The sequence below is a fragment of the Danio rerio genome, chromosome 17, assembly GCF_052040795.2.
Source record: "Danio rerio strain M-AB ecotype USA chromosome 17, GRCz13ab, whole genome shotgun sequence".
NCBI classification, from domain to species: Eukaryota; Metazoa; Chordata; class Actinopteri; order Cypriniformes; family Danionidae; genus Danio; species Danio rerio.
In genome coordinates this window covers 49,341,426-49,358,783 of record NC_141037.1, presented here as the reverse complement: position 1 = coordinate 49,358,783, position 17,358 = coordinate 49,341,426, and the positions used below count along the sequence as shown (strand labels likewise).

General features: G+C 35.5%; 1 protein-coding gene across 10 annotated transcripts in view; it reads left to right on the top strand.

Annotated features, from left to right (window-relative positions):
- Nucleotides 1-17,358, top strand: part of slc35f4 (solute carrier family 35 member F4) — an 83,653-nt gene that overhangs the window by 9,612 nt on the left and 56,683 nt on the right. For 5 of the 10 annotated variants that reach the window (XR_015513782.1, XR_015513783.1, XR_015513781.1 and 2 more), the window contains exon 1: nt 15,238-15,621. The exons of the other annotated variants lie outside the window; for them this stretch is intronic. Coding sequence is in view for 2 of the 5 variants with exons in the window: in XM_087291051.1 (XP_087147177.1) it covers nt 15,546-15,621 (76 nt within the window). In the remaining 3 variants the exon portion in view is untranslated. Of the gene's footprint in view, nt 1-15,237; nt 15,622-17,358 lie in introns of those variants that run through there. 10 annotated transcript variants of the gene reach the window in all.

Here is a 17,358-nt window from a genome sequence, read left to right as displayed (position 1 = left end):
AAATAATCATTAAAGTCAGTGTTACTTTAGTATCACAGAGGTACTATTTTTTATATATTTTAGTTGATATTTTTATATATTCATTTTTAATTAATAATTAACCCTTACTCAAAACATTACCCACATTCTAACCTTAACTATATAGTAGGTATGTGTAATTAATTTTACATTACTCAGTAGTTAAACCTTAAATTGGTGTAACCCATGACTTGTATCTGTCAGTATTTTGTTTATGAGCCTGATCTAACTTACATATAACAGTGAAATGTTGTATTTTTATTGCTAACTAACATTAGCAAAGTTAAATAATTCAAACTCATTTAAATTTCACACAGGAATCCTAAAAACTGTCACAATGTCTGACGAGCAAAAAGTACACAATGTAAATATTTAAGTAGGAAAATCATCAAACTCTTTGGTAATTTTTGAGCAAGATGCTTATGGCCAATCTGATTAAGGGTTCTGTTTTAATGATCTACCCCCAAAAAAATGGTCTTTCCAAGGACCACCAAAATTACCAGTATTGAAATACAATAGTGTAATAGGCCCAGTAAAGCAGCTACACCTCTGCACAGTTAAAAAAAACGTGGCAGATTATCTCAGAAATAAAGGCTATATGTCATATATGGCATATTATATAGATCATTTTTGATAAATGTTTAAATGTGTGTAGCATGAACATGACATAATTTATTCCTCCGGGTACCACTAGAAGGAAGCCTGCATACCACTAGTGGTACACGTACCACAGTTTGAGAACCACTTATAGGCGCAAAGTCTAAAGAGCGGGGCGCAAAAGCATTAAGGGCATGTCGAATCCACTTTTGCTATTTCAAAGGCGGAAAAATACAGTTTGCGCTCTGGCGCATGGTCTAACAGGGTTGGGTTTATTTTCTTAATGAGATATGGGTGTGTTTTGAGCATAACGTGCATTAAACCAATCAGAGTCTCATCTCCCATTCCCTTTAAGAGTCAGTTGTGTCGTGCCATGGCACATTTGCTATTTACATGGCGTACTTTGTAAGCAGAAAAACTGAACGCTTTACTAGCAAGAAAACAATTAAACAGAGCATCTGTGCGAGGCTAAAGAACGAGCCTCTTCCTCTCGGCCTCTTTATTTTCTCTTTTAATTTCATTTGTAAAGCACAAAGATTTGTTTCTAAACTATTTCTAAACTCAGTTCTAATTTCCAGCAAACAAATAAATGAACAATAAGTTACAGCTAAAGTCAGAATTATTAGCCCCTCTTTGAATTTTCTTTCTTTTTTTAAATATTTCCCAGGCGAGGCAGTGGTGCAGTAGGTGGTGCTGTCACCCCACAGCAAGAAGGTCACTGGGTTGCTGGTTCGAACCTCGGCTCAGTTGGCATTTCTGTGTGGAGTTTGCATGTTCTACCTGCCTTCGCGTGGGTTTCCTCCGGGTGCTCCGGTTTCCACCACAGTCCAAAGACGTGGTACAGGTGAATTGGGTAGACTAAATTGTCCGTATTGTATGAGTGTGTGTGTGCGTGTGAATGTTTCCCAGAGATGGGAAGGGCATGGGCTGGAAGGGCATCCGCTGCGTAAAAAAAAAAAAAAAAAAAAACTGCTGGATAAGTTTGCAGTTCATTCCGCTGTGGCGACCCCGGATTAATAAAGGGACTAAGCTGACATAAAAAATGAATGAATGAATGAAATATTTCCCAAATTATGTTTAACAGAGAAGGGAAATTTTTACAATATGTCTGATAATATTCTTTCCTCTGGAAAAAGTCTTATTTGTTTTATTTTGGCTAGAATAAAAGCAGCTTTTAACTTTTTAAAAATCATTTTAAGGTCAAAATGATGAGCCCCTTTAAGCTATATTTTTTGATATTCTACAGAACAAACCAGCGTTATACAATGACTTGCCAAATTACCCAAACCTCCCCAGTAGACCTAATTAAGCCTTTAAATGTCACTTTAAGCTGAATACTTGTATCTTGAAAAATATCTAGTAAAATATTAGTAACTTTCATCATGGTAAAGATAAATTAAATCAGTTATTAGAAATGAGTTATTAAAACTATTGAGCCCTATCATACACCTGGCGCAATGAGGCTCAAGGTGCGACGCAATTGTTGTTTGCTAGTTTTAGCTCGGCGCAAGAGTCATTTTGACGTTTTGCACGTTGTTTAAATAGCAAATGCATTTGCGCTCATATGTGCGCCCAAAGGCGTTCTGGTCTAAAAAAGAGGCGTGTTAAGGCTCTTTGCGTGTTGCTATTTTGAGGAACTAAAATACACTGTTCAATAGACCAGCTGAGAGGAGGTCTAAAGTCCAGCGCCGAGCCCGTTAGTTGTGCACCTCGCTTACACATTGCTTAATACACAAAGGATGTACAGCAATACACAAACTCAAAATAATCTTCCTTGTTCATTTATTTGACAACTAATGTTATACTGGTGTAGGAGAACACATACTCTAACATTCAAGTACATCAAGGCACATTGTTGCACCTGTAAACCTTAACAGGCCTACAGTTTATAGGACTTCCTATATTAACAGTGTTAAAATCGTTATTGAAACATAAACAACATAAACATGACTTAAGTTTAATCTTTTTATTACCTGTGTCAATTTGGGCGACAACTTCTGCCGAATGCAGGGACCTGATGCGCGCAGCACCGTCACAGAGATAGCAAGTGCCGCAAAAACAGGGAACAAGCATAAGCGAGTGCCCGAGGGAGCTATTGCTCGTGAGTCACGACCTAAAGCACGCGAGAGAGGCTCTGCCTTTGCGCCCTCAAATCATGTGTCATTAAGTTTGACATGTTTCCCCCTTACACGCAACTTTTGTAAAGACAGTTGCTATATAAGAATCCTTACTTGTAAAATACGCTTTAGAATGCTTAGTTTAAGCAAATTGGATGAACGCGATCATGCGTGTTAATCTCTCGCTCACAGAAAACCGCTGGAAAACCAGGCTAAATACGCTGTACTGCGCGCGTTGCGTGCGTCTGTTCCCTAGCAACAGTAACAATTGCCTGATATCGCCTGTCCGTATTCCTCAAAGTTGTTAAGAATAAAATGTTTAGTGATGCTGTGACACAACACCTACTGTATGTGTGCCTTTTTCATGCACCCCTTAAGTTCTTGCCGCACCACCGAAATTAGGCACCAAAATTCATACGCTGATTTAATACCGGTACATACCGGTTACCAAGGTACCGGTGCTATAATGGCACCAGGTTTCGGTACCCAACCCTAGTACTGACCTGGCTCAGCTCTGGTTAGCTTCAGTGAGTACCCGGTCTTGGGCTGCAGGGGAATATGGCTGTGGCAACACTAATATCAACAGCAACACTCTCGCAAAATACCTGATTCAATCGTTGACTAACGACATTAAAAAGCGCACTGTGCTCCTTTTTTTCTTTTCAACAAACCGCAGTGCGGTGCACCTCGCGTTTTTGGAACGTAAATGCACGTTCGGTGTGATCTGACTCTGAGGTTGTATTCCTTAAAAACAGCAATACTTTCTGGCCATATTAGACCTATCTCTATTTGTCTGATATTGGCGAAGAAGTATTTTGTTGCCCATTCTTCCTTAAACACACGACATTCTAAGTCGTTTTTTAAATTTTTTTTTTTGCCTGACTCATTTTCAGTCATTAATGGTCGTGTGCATTTTAATACTCGAGAGTGTGTTCTACTGGTTGCACTTACTGTACCGCGTGCAATACTGCCATCAAATGGCGTTCACTTGTATTGTTTATATATAGTAAATTAATATATCATTAATTTACTAATTCTGAAACCAAACTGTTACTCAGAAGCAGCATTTTTTAAACTCCCTCGCGGGCCGGATGAAAGTGTTCAGCGGGCTGCATATGGCCCGCGGGCCGTAGTTTGCCCACCTCTGCTCTGCAAAGTGGCGCAAATAGATTTGCTATTTAAACAACGTGTCGCAAAACATGAAAAATACTGTTGCACTGGTCTGAAAATAGCAACAAATTGCACAATAAACGTCTTGCACATTATTGCGTTGGGTGTATGATAGGGCCCTCAATGTTCTAAGCTAATCTAAAAGTACTTCTGTCAGAGCTGAAAATTTGATGATTGTATAAAAATGGTTAAACTCAGCTATTTACCTATAAAAGTGAAGTGCATTAGAGCTTTAGAGCATTTGAACTTTTAGAGATGTTACTACACACTCTCATAAGATTTGAATCACATTTGGGTTTTTTGAGGTCTGATATTCTCATGTGGGGCCTTTTAATAATTCCTTATATTTTTTTGTGTCTTATCACTTGAAATATGTTTGTTGTTTAAGCACAGCGCTCACAGTACTGTTATATTAAAATGCATATCTGAAAAATATTTTCATCTGTTAATAATATACACTCAACAAATAGCACAAAATTATCAGTTTCACAGTAGTTTACTTTCAGAAAACAAATGTATATTTTGCTGAATCCTGAATTAAAATGTTCATCTTAATAAACAGATTTGTGCGTCGCAAATGCAGTGTGAACAGCCAGAAATATTATTACATAGTTTGTAGTGAATGAATTCTAATAGTGTTTACACAAGCTGTGCGACATGTGGAAATAAACCTTTATAACTGATTTGTTTTGACATTCTGTTTCCTGCAGGTTTGGAAATACCCCAGGCAAAATATGCTTTTAGACAATATCCGCATAAATCTTTATCAGTCTTGGCATAAATGTTGAGATAATGTAAGATTATTAAAGAGCAGCAATAATGATTTTCTTTTTAATGGCATGTTAAAATCAATCTAGTATTCAACACAGTCATGCCTATTGTATGCCTGATTACTGAATAAACAGGTTTCCTTTCTCTTGAGCTAGTCAAGGTTAGCACACAATATGAATACAGTTTAGATTTGATTTAGAAGTATCTTTGGTATTTTCAAGTTTCTGAATATTTTTATACAATACATTGTGTGCATAATCTGTACTGTCTCATTAATGCATGAATTCATCACAGAATAATAAGGCTTTATGCAGATGTTGTCCAAAATTCCACTTTCCCTGAGGCATTTCCAAACTTTTTGGCCGTCCCTGTACACTTCACTTACAGTTATTGATATTTTTGGCAGTTATTATATAAGATATAGTGCATGGTGTTTGTTTTTCTGGGTCACTGAATGTCGTCTTAAACATTCAAAACCTCGAAATCAGTTTTAGCCTCTGAATCTCTGATGCTGTTTGTAATCGCAAGAAACAGTGTTCAAATATTGCAAGATCAGCTCAAAACTGCAGGAATACTTTGTCCACTCCTGCACTGCCCCCGTCTGGTCATTGGACATATGACTATTGGTTACCCCAAAAATGACAATTTACTCACTATTTACTGTAATACCTTTATGGAATATTTTGAGGAAATCTGAAAACATCCATAGTAGAAGAAACAACTACTTTGGAAGTAACAGTTGTCAAGTTTTCTTTAAAATTTATATTTTTGTGTTCAAAAGAAGAAAGAAAGTCAAACTTTGGAACTAAAGGTGACATAATGATAACAGATAATGACAGAATTTCCAGTTTTTTAAAGTATCCTCTTAATTCAAGCTAATATAGTAAGGATCTATGTTTTTAGACTATTACACACAAACACACACTTGTGCAGCTGTCTTTTTGGGGACTCCCGTAGACATAATGATTTTATACTTTACTCTGTAAAGTTTACAGAGTATCCCACCCAAAACCAGCCCACAGAGGAAACATTCTGCATTTTTACATATTCAAATTACTTGGTTCTCTGTGATTTATGGGCCATTTTTCTCTTGGAGACCAAAGAAATGTCCCCTCAAGGTCAAAATGTACTGTTCTTGCTAAACTTGTGGACACACACACACACACACACACACACACACACACACACACACACACACACACAATAAATGTTTAGTTATGGTTACCTTAGCAGCGTTGTTTGAGCTAAAGAGTTGCTCTTTCTCTTGGCCGCAAGGTGTCACTCTTCTCATTTCCCAATGGTCCTGAAGAGGCCTAATCCTGGAAAAAGCTACAGTATCAGTTCACATTCCTATTTGTGCACCCTAAATCTACATTTTTTGTTTTCATTGTTGTTATGAGCCAGTAAAGTAATTCATCTAATACACCACCATCTATAACCAGAGTTTAAAGGGATCGTTCACCCAAAAATAAAAATTAAAACTCACTATTAGTATTTACTCACTCTAAAATGTTACCAAAACTTTATAAGTTTCTATCTTCTGTTTAACACAAAAGAAGATGTATTGAAGAATGTTAGAAGCTGGTAGCTATTGTCATCCATAGTAGGAAAGTGTTTAAATATTAAATAATTAAATTATTTTATTATTAAATTAATTAAATTAAAAAAAAAAGAAAGGTAAGTAACTGATGACAGAATGTTAATTTAGGAATAAACTATCCCTTGTTATCATTAATATTATCATTGTTATCATTAATATTATCACTGTTCTGACCTGTCCTCCTGTTATCTTTTCATTATCATTAATATAAGTATTAATACGATTATCATTAATAAGGTTGCAGTAATTGTTGTTGTTGTTGTAGTAGTAGTAGTAGTTGTAGCAGTAGTCATCGTAGTAGTATCGATTGTAATTGTATTTTGAAGTAGTAGTTCCTGTAGTAGTTGATGTCGTTGGTATAGTGGTAGCAGAAGTAGTAAAGGTGTCGTTGTAGCAGTAGTAGTAGTAGTCGTTGTTGGTGTAGTAGTAGTAGTAGTCATTGTAGTAGTATCGATCGTAATTGTGATTATTGAAGTATTAGTTCCTGTAGTAGTTGATGTCGTTGTTATAGTGGTAGCAGAAGTAGTAAAAATGTCGTTGTAGCAGTAGTAATCGTTGTTGGTGTAGCAGTACCAGTAGTAGATGTCGTTGATGTAGATGTTGTAGTAGCAGTGATTGCGGTAGTAGTAGTAGTAGTAGTAGAAGTTGTATTAGTTGTAGCAGACGCTGTAGTATCAGTAGTGATAGTCATTGTTGTGGTAGTATCAGCAGTAGTAGACATTATAGTAGTAATAGTTGTGGTTGTGATTGTAGTAGCAGCAATAGTAGTTAATAATTGTAATATAAGTAACTTTCTGCAGTAGTAGTAGTTAGGGTAGTACTTGTGATTTATTATCATTGTCATTTATTATTACTGTTGTCCTTTCTTTCTTTTTACTGTCATTATTTCTATTATACATTACTAAACATAGTTGTTACTCCCTAACTCTGACTGGTTTCTTCTATATCTGTTTTACTTATATCTGCGAGACTAGATTCATTTATTGGCTAACATTGTTCCTAATGTATGTAATCTGACCTTCCACCAAGTTACCTTTACATGGACACACACACACACACACACACACACACACACACACACACACACACACACACACACACACACCTAACAGTACCTGACTATATTGTTTTTTTTTGTTTGTTTTTTTTTATTGTTGTTTTGTTATGTTTTTTTGTTGATGTTTTTTGTATTTGTATGATCCCAATTTATGTACCTTTTTGCATATTCTAATAAAAAAAAAAAAAGGAATAAACTATTCCTTTAATAGCTGAAATAAACCTGAACACAATTAGGTCAAAATCAAAAAGATGCTTTGGAGACTAATATACTGAAGGTTTGATGTTGGCAAATTGAGTTGTTTATGAAAACCTGTTTCTGCCATATTAAAAATTAATAATAATAAATTCTGTTGCAAATCATCAAGGACCAAAAAGTACTAATTATGAACAATTTATTTTATAGAGTATAGGGTAGAAAGATAATGGTTATTAAATCAAAACATAATTCTGATTTAGTTTAACATACATTAACTTTACTAATAATTTCTGACCAAACTGTCTTAAAACAATTTAAATTATTTATAGCTTAAAGTTGATTATGATTTAAAAAATCATATATGATATAAAAAATATTGAAATATAATTAACTTTAACTTTTATAATTTAAGTTAAGGTAACATTAAAGCTTGTTTTCATAACTTGCTGATCATATTGTTTTATGATGCAGTGTAGGGCTAATCTACTAATGATATTAGAAAAATCTGACATTGCAATATTTTGTTTTTCTGCAATATATATTGCAATGTGACCACAATTTCACTAGATGGCTTCAATAGCTCCATTTGGGGAAATAAATGCTTAAATGAATCATGTATAAAAATAATAAACAAATTGCAAGCAAGAGTAATTACAATAGAGCAAGGGGAAAAAGTCCAACAGTGCTTTATGGTTTTTGTAGAGTCAACCAGTATTCAGGTATAAAAATAACACTTCATAGGCTTCATTGTATTATTCAGTCAAATTATCCTTCATTAGTGTTACAAATGCTGTACGTTATTGTGCCCGAATGCTTTACTCTTCTTAAAAAGTCTAAAAAGCACTTGCAAATTAAAATGTTTCACTCTGTTATGGTTATATGACTCCACAAATCTCATGTACAGTATTCTCAATTGTTGATCTTCTATAATCCCACCTTAACATTGCATATCCTGCAATATGACTATATTGCGGACACACACATTGTGATATCGATGCTGAAATGATATATTGTGCTGCAGTGTCTCACTTTTATTTTATAAAAATTACTTTGAGAGTCAGAATGTTTTGAAATATTGTCATAATTATAATTAAACTCATATTTAGACATTTAATTCCATAAATATGTATTTTTCCTCCAATCATCTCATGATTATTACTTATAACTTTGACTGCAGTATTTTCATAATTGTCTTTTTATCTCATAAACAGAATTTAGTATTGCGTAATTTAGACTCTCATAGTTGTATTTATATGTCACTATTACTTAGTATGACAATATTGTACTTTATCTCTAAATATTTTGTCTATAATTGTCTTATAATTTTCAAAATTATTATTTATCATATCATTTTTGAAAGTTTTTGCCCATTTAATTTTTTTTATTAATCTAAAAAATCTCATGATTTAAATTTTTTTATCTTATGGTTATTGTTTTTTTTTTCTGATATTTCCTCCTTCCTTTTTTTTTTTGATAACGTTATCTTTAAATTTTATAATCTTACAATTTCATCTTTTTTGCTTATAACTTTTGTACTGTATCATTAAAACTTAAGTCAGTTAGTCAAAATTTTGACATCTCTTCTAGTAATGACTAAATATGTCCTTATAATTATTCGATATTTAAAAATATTTTCTTATCATTATAACTTTGCTTTTTACAGAGTTGTTGACATATTTGTAAGAAGAAAATACCAGATACCTCTGACCTTTTAGAATTTGTTTTCCAACATTAACTAGTCATCTTAAAGCAGTGGTTCTCAAAGTGGGGGTCACAGGGCAATGAAGTGGGGGGGGTCGTCTGGTGATTTCCAAAAATCTATTTATTTTTATTAACCATAAGAATTACCATATTTTTATCCATAACCTACTAAAAAATAGTTGTTAAGTTACTATATACTACTGTATATAGTAACTTTAGTAGGTTATAGTTATTATTTTAATTAGTTAATTACATTATATTAAAGACACAGCAATAGCGTCAGATGCAGCAGACTGATTTTGTAATACCAGGTTAAACTTTCTGGCACATTTACAGCACTGACATACATTAAAAAATGTAACGAAGAATAAACTTGGGTCTATAGGTGTGTGCGCCATTGCAAGAAAGGTTTTTGTATTTATAACCACCTTAAAGGAAATTGGGGGTCGCGAGTCACTGGCATTGTTAGTTTGGGGGTCACAAGCTGAATAGTTTGGGAACCCCTGATCTAAAGCAGTAAAGATGCAAAAGTTCATGTTTATCCAAATCCCGCAGCTCATCAGCACTCATAAGTCTTGTGCAGTGTTTTGACGAATCGCTCCTGAAGTGTGTAACACTCATAGCGTGTGGGTGCAGCGCTAATAGACGTGCATAAAGGACGCAGCAGGTCTGTGGACAATGGTGGAGGAACATGGCACTGATCTGAATGACAAAGGTGCTGAATGAGGCCGTGATGCCAGTGTCCAAGGTTGAACACAAGGGTCCAGGCGTTGCTATGGCAGAATGCAAAAAGGAGGAGGGCACTGGGACGAAAAACAACAGGCTTCTCAATTGGCAGGTGTCCATTTAAAAAAGAGAGGCTTAAAAAAAATGAGAGCATTAATCGGTTTATGTGCTTTTCCATTTTCTACACATGAGGTCTTTCACTCGGTAAAGTAAATGATCATTTAGTGACTGCAGCATATTAATTATATATAAGCAAGAGAAAAGTTAGGTCATTTAAAAAAGTCATGGTTTTATTTTCTTTTTGGCATCACAAGATATACGCACTGTTAGCATAAAATCCATCATCGGAAATGTGTGAATGTGTAATATAAGCTTACACTTGGGCTGCGGAAATATGAATCTGTTTATTGAGATTTCTCTCTCTCTCTTCATGCACTGCTGGGGTTTATGTTTTATGAGTGTGAAGAGATGCAAACACAGGAAAGATATTGATGAATACATGATTGAATGCAAACTCAGTTGACTGAACAGAATGAGTTGTATAGTATGTGGATTTTGTGGATGTGGAAAGACTGTTCAATAGTTTTAAAACTAAACTGAAATAGTAAGATTTAATTAACTAAAATTAGAGAAGTGATGTTACATTCATAAAAAGATTGCAGTTGCAATGATCCAGACACAATAATAAGCCAAATCTGCAAATTAATTGTGGCCTACTGTGAAAATACTGATTCAAAAGATTAAAGTTTTTACAGTCAACTATCAGTGTATTTTTGTCCCAACGAACCTTTTGTCATCAAGCTAATTATGAGTTAAATGTCAAGCTACTCTCAGTCTTCCCTTCTGTAATTAAGGATCTGTGTCTAAATGTTTGTGAAACGTATAAATTACATTCCTCCGGGTACATTTCATTGCATGTTTCAGATGACAAATCCACTAGAGGGTGCTGTTTACATTTTTGAGAATCTGAAATGTGTTGCCTAGGGTACAATTTGTTGTATGTTTCAGATACAAGTCCTACATGTACACATGTATGAGAAGGCAGGGCTTATTGTACCACTAAACTAAACCCATGCCTAAACTCAAGCAATAGTCTTTACAAAAGCAAGCAAAAGAGAAAAGTGCACCACAACCATATAATTTTACCTTGATTTTACATTACTTTAATCTCTTTTGTGGAACCATGCTTTGCCGGACTCAAACCTAAGTGAAACAACTTTGCAAAAAGCTAATTTTTAGGAACACATTTAAATAGTTTTTTTTTTTTACTTTTGAATTACTATTTGGTAGGGGTGTAACGATTTATCGTTGTACAAATTATTGCGATGCAAAAATGTCACAATATGCTTCGTGGCGTTATGGCGATTTGATTACGATATGACAACCGTTTTCTCTTATTAGTTGAGCTGTTTGCACGTGAGCTACGTTCCACCTGCTGTCGCACGTGAGTTCAGATTGCAGCAGCAGTAATGTTAGCAGACCAAGATGAGTGGAGCTGAAATAGAGGATGGCTCATCCTCTCAAAATCAGACGTCTGGCAACATTTCGGTTGTACAGTCATTGCTTTAGACTCGTCCGCTTTTTGTCACGCATACTGGGTCAAACATCCTAAGTTTTAACGTCTTCACAGTGATTTACATACTTTGCACAGCGACATGGAAACCTTCTAATGGTGTTGAAAGAGTCACAGACTGTATTTATAAGGTACAATTCACCCTAAAATATCATTCTGTTTTCATATAATGATGTATTGGCGGCCGCAAAATCACACATGACGTGAGCTGACCGTGAGGGCGGACTATGAAAGACGCGCGCGTATGGCAAGCCGTTTTAGCATTTAAACTCTTGTTCTGACTATCCATAAATATATTTAGAGATATCTCTAATTATATTTTGACTAGTCATTATTATAATTCGACTAGTCAGAATGACAATTAGAGATATCTGCAATTACAATTGTACTAGTACGAAATCAGATTGGAGATATCTGCAAATATATCATGACTAGTCATATTCCTCCATTGACTTCCATTGAAAAATATTTGCAGATATCTCTAAATGAGTTTTGACTAGTCACAATTGTAATTAGAGATATCTCTAAATGAATTTAATTAAATATGAATTAAATACCTAGAAATGTTTATTTTTTTTGCACACACAAAAAACGCAAGTGACCAAGCAAAGCCTTAAGCTCTTACTGTTAAATTCAATTGAGTAGAAAGCTTATTTTTTTTGCACCTTTACTTAAATTGTTCCTTAATTTTGTCTCTGTCATTTCAATAATATTTTTTAAGAAGTTTTTAAATTGTTTTATTTTCCAGAGACAGGCCTGTTTAATTTATTTTCTTAAAGAAGGTTCCGTTTAATAAGTTGAAACAACAGAAATACTTAAAAAAATAGTTTACTTGGTAAAATTTGCATTTCAGTTTAATTTTTTTAATTTTTATTCCAAATATCGTGATACATATCGAATCGTAAACATTATATCGTGATACACATCGTATCGTGAGCTGAGTGTATCGTTACACCCCTACTATTTGGTCTATGATGATGATGTAATAGGTGGGCATCACTTTGTAGCTCTGCATTCTTTAACAATATTCAGTCTATCTAAAAGTCTTTTAGCATGTTCAGTCCATCAAGTTCAGATCTCCACAAGTAAATACAATATGATTGCATAATAATACTTTACAGCAGCTTTATTTAAAGGGACTGTTCACCCAAAAATAAAAATTTCTTCACCATATTATTTTAGGAATTTCTTTCACAAAACACAAAATAAGATATTCTGAAAAATGTTGGGGGAAACTGCTTTTTCCAACATTCATTCATTCATTTTCTTTTCAGTGTAATCTCTTTATCAATCTGGGGTCACCACAGCAGAATGAACCGGCAACATATCCAGCCCATGTTTTACGCAGCGGATGCCCTTCCAGCTACAACCTATCACTAGGAAACATCCATACACATACTCATTACACACACATACACTACAAACAATTTAGATTACTTAATTCACCTGTACCGCATGTCTTTGGACTGTTGGGGAAACCGGAGCACCAGTAGAAAACCCACATGAACAAGGGGAGAACATGCAAACTCCACATAGAAATGCCAAACTGATCCAGCCGAGCCTCGACCCAGCGACCTTCTTGCTGATCATGCTACCCACTGCGCCAATACACATTATTACCATGCAACATGTTAATATTTCATTCTGTAACATTAGGATTCGTTTTTGAAGACACATCTACGTTTTAGGGAATAAGACAAAACTGCTGAGACTCATACAATGCAGGAAAAAACAATGCCAACCCTGGCACAGTATGCTGTTTGGGTGACACTTTTTGAGCCCATCCGAGAAATCTGACTCTTCCACAGATTTGCCAGTGTAATGAGTGCTGGCTAAGCAACCAAGCTTCATTTGAGCACAGAAGTATGCAGAGCGCCGCAATGTGTTACTATTAGCCGTGCCTGTTTGTGTTCGTGGTGTTAAATAAAGCCGGCATAAATGAATGAGAGGCGGAAGGCTTTATGTATATGTGATGTGGTGTGTGTGATGGAGAAGAAACAGATGTAGGCGTGTGTGGGTGAATCGCTAATCAAGTGCACAACTGAGGCCACTGGAACGAGCATCATTGAGACGTATTAAATGCAAGGCCATGAAAACCGCAGACAAGGGCAGCTTGTAATGGACTCCGCTTTGACCAGGCAGACCTGCTAAAGGTCTACTCGAAACCAGAGTTACATCTGAAGACTCCCTTAAGTCCGATAAAATCTCAGTACAGTCAGCTCACTTAATAAAGTACATTTTATGGGACAGTTTACAAGAAAAGAAGACTTCTGTTATTGTTTATGATATTCTAAACCTGTTTTTCTTTTTTTTTTCCAAAGGACACAAAATGAGAGATTTCGTGAAATGTTAAAGCTGCAATTTTCCATAAGACTAAAGCATACAGTATTCTGACCACATTTCTCAGAGAATTAACAAATCTGTTTTCATTTCATTAATATATTTAGAGACATTAAGAGTAATTTTCATCTGTAGTCCCTCGACAGAATGATGTGAAAGACAAAGATCAACGATAGCACAAGTAAACCAAAAAGCCTTATTTATATGACGGTTTTTATATTAAGGGAAAAAAAAAACTATATAACCCTATCATGAAAAGGTTGTTGTTTGGAAAATAGCAGCTCTGACAACCCTGCACATCGCTCCTTCAGTTGTCCATCTTGAAACAACGTCATACCTGTTATGCTCAATGTCTCCTCGCATAGTATTATATCAAAAGAATATCAAAAGTACAAAAAATATCAAAAGTACAGCATTAGGATTCTTCAAAAATCTCTTTTTGTGTTCCACGGTATTAGACAGCAATAATAAAACAACTAAGAGGCAAGTAAAAGATGTAAAAGAGGTTTTACACCTCTGAATATCTCTTAAAATTCATTCAATTTCCTTTGAAGTCCCTTATTTATCAGGGGTCACCACAGCGGAATGAACCGCCAACTATTCCAGCGTATTTTTTACACAGAGGATGCCCTTCCACACATACTCTAGGTCCAATTTGGTTAATTTTTTTAACCTATAGCGCATGTCTTTGGACTGTGGGAAAAATCCCGAGCCGGGACTCGAACCTGCCATGATCTTGCTGTAAGTGCGAACCACTAAGCAACCGTGCAACCCAACTCTCAAAAATCTAAATCAAAACTAAACAAAAGTACTGGTCCAAGACTTCTGACACACTGAGAGGAGAATGTGAAGAAGAGGGGTTGAATTGTTCAATCCAGAAAAGGCACAGCATGTTAAGAAGCGGTACTTTTTCATGGCGTCCCCCCAAGGCTCTGTACTCAGCTTTATTAGCATAATGCTAAACAGAGACTCAGATGGCAAGACAAGACCTCAGCTAAAGTGAGCAGTGAAGGGCCTTCAAGTGGAGAGCTGATGAAAGAAAGAAATACCATGATTGGACAAGAACAGAGAACCCAAGAAACACTTTTCCACTCTACTAAATCACGCATCCTTATCATCCTGCCTGTATTAATCCAAGAAATGTGTCAACCTCCAAGAAAACATCGGTTTGGAGCAGTAAAACAGAGGAAAAGGGGAGCAGGGCCAATGCAGCATAATTAGCCTGAGCTGCTTGGTTACCTTCCAAACACAGCAAAGGATACTCAGAGAAGAGGCGGAGACAGAGCTAAAGAGAGAGAGAGAGAGAGAGAGAGAGAGAGAGAGAGAGAGAGAGAGAATGATATGAAGGGGATGATTGCTTTCCACACACACTTGAAGCTCAGTCTTTCTATGAGACGCAGGATAGCAGCATGACAGCGCAACATCTACGATGTACCATTGTGTGCGCCATGCTGAGAGTGTGTGTGTGAGCCGTGCGAGAGAACAGAAGTAAGTTTGTCAGGGGGCAGAAAGAGCGCAGTAACAGCAGCGATATATCAAGAGGAACAAGAAAGAGTCTGTGGGAGTGACAGGAGAAGATGCGCGTGGGGATGAAGTGGGTTTGCCGGAGGAGTTGAGCCGTGCCGCTCAAACACAAATACTTCTAAAATCTCAGGACTCTTAAGGAAAGAGGAGAGAATGAAGAAACACTCGGCTCGTGTGGCTCCGCTCAGCTCCTATAGCGCTCAGGTGCTCACCTGCCCCATCTCGGAAGGTAAAACGCAATGCTTGTGTGTTACTGATTATGCTTACATTGCAGAATTTGAGCACAGATATTAGCTACATCTGAGAAAAAGGGACATCCTTAGAGTTAAATTGTGGGTTTTGTTGAGTCTAGTAACTTTTTATGAAGATGGAAATCTTGTGCATTGTAATAAAAAAAAGAAGGGATAAAACAGATATAAATAAACTCGGAAATGATTGTGATGTAAAATGTATTGAGAGTATGTGTGTATGCATGCATTATGAGGACCAAATGTCCCCATAAGTATAGCAATATCAGTAAATTTTTGACAATTTTTTTGATCAAATGAACAAAATTAATTCAGAAATGATTGTGATGTGAAATGTATTCAGAGTATGAGTGCGTACCTTGTATTGCATACATTATGAGGACCAAATGTCCCCATAAGTATATCAATAACAGTAAATGTACAACATTTATTTTGATCAGATGAGAAAAATTAAGTATTAATTAAGTTATAGCATTTGAAAGCACTCAGAATTAAGTATTACTAGTATTAGTAGTCAAAATACAAACTGTTTCCCATGAAGTTTGGGATGGGGGATAGAAGAGACAGTCTGAACAGTAAAAACACCATTACAGCTATGGGAAGTCCCCATAAAGAAAGCTGTACAAATGTGTGTGTGTGTGTATGTGTGTGTGTGTTCCTTTCCAGAAGTTAGTGTGTTAGCAACCAAGCAGAAAAGGAGCCGCAATCTGGCCTCAGCAGTTTATATCACATTTTCAGTATCGAATTACGTTTTATTTAACGATGTACAGTTTGTTTATTTAAGTTCGGCACAGGTTTCATGGTGTGTCGAGTCCTTCTGAAGTAAAACACTTTGCAATAAGGTCTTCTTTGTTAACGTTGGTTAATGCCTTAACATATTTTGTAACATTTAATAATCTGTTAATGTTTAGTAACTACAAATAGTTAAAAATACAGTTGTTTACTATTTGTGTCAGAGAGTTAACAGTTACAGTATTACTTTAATTTAAAATATAAAGTAGTAAACGTCGTATTTAACAAAATATTGTTAATGAATGCTTAAGTTTATTGTTTATTGTTAGCAACCAGGGAGAATAGGAGCCACGATCTCGCCTGAGGAGTTTGTATCGCATTTTCAGTAATAAATATCATTTTATTTGATGATGTACAGTTTGTTTATTTACGTTTGACACAGGTTTCATGCTGTGTTTGAGTGCTTCTGAAGTACAACTCTTTACAATGAGGGCTTGTTTTTTTACATGATAAACAAAAATGACTTTTGCTGCTTGTTTAAACTACTTATTTGAAATAAGTTGAAGCAACATAATTATTATATTTTTGGGGGTGGGGTTGGGATTTATTAGTTTTTTGTTCAATCCACCTAAATTTGTAAAAACATTAAGTTAAATACATCGATTTTTGTTAGGACAGCATGAAATAACAGTATTTTTTCAACATAGTCTCATTCTTATAACGTAGCCCTATATACATTTCTGGAGATCACAAAGTATGTAGCCAGAAGTAAGTATGGCTGCATTTTGTCTTTAAAATTAACACTACGGAGGGGTATGACGCCGTGTCTTTTAGCGCATAACAGCTTTTTGCGACATGAATAGGAGTTGACCACGGCAATGGGATTTAAGTCTGATGAAGAACAGCTCCAAAAGCCAAAAAATATAATAAACAAGTGAGTAACAGAGTTAGAATATGGTAAAATCTGAAAACGTGGAAAAAATCAG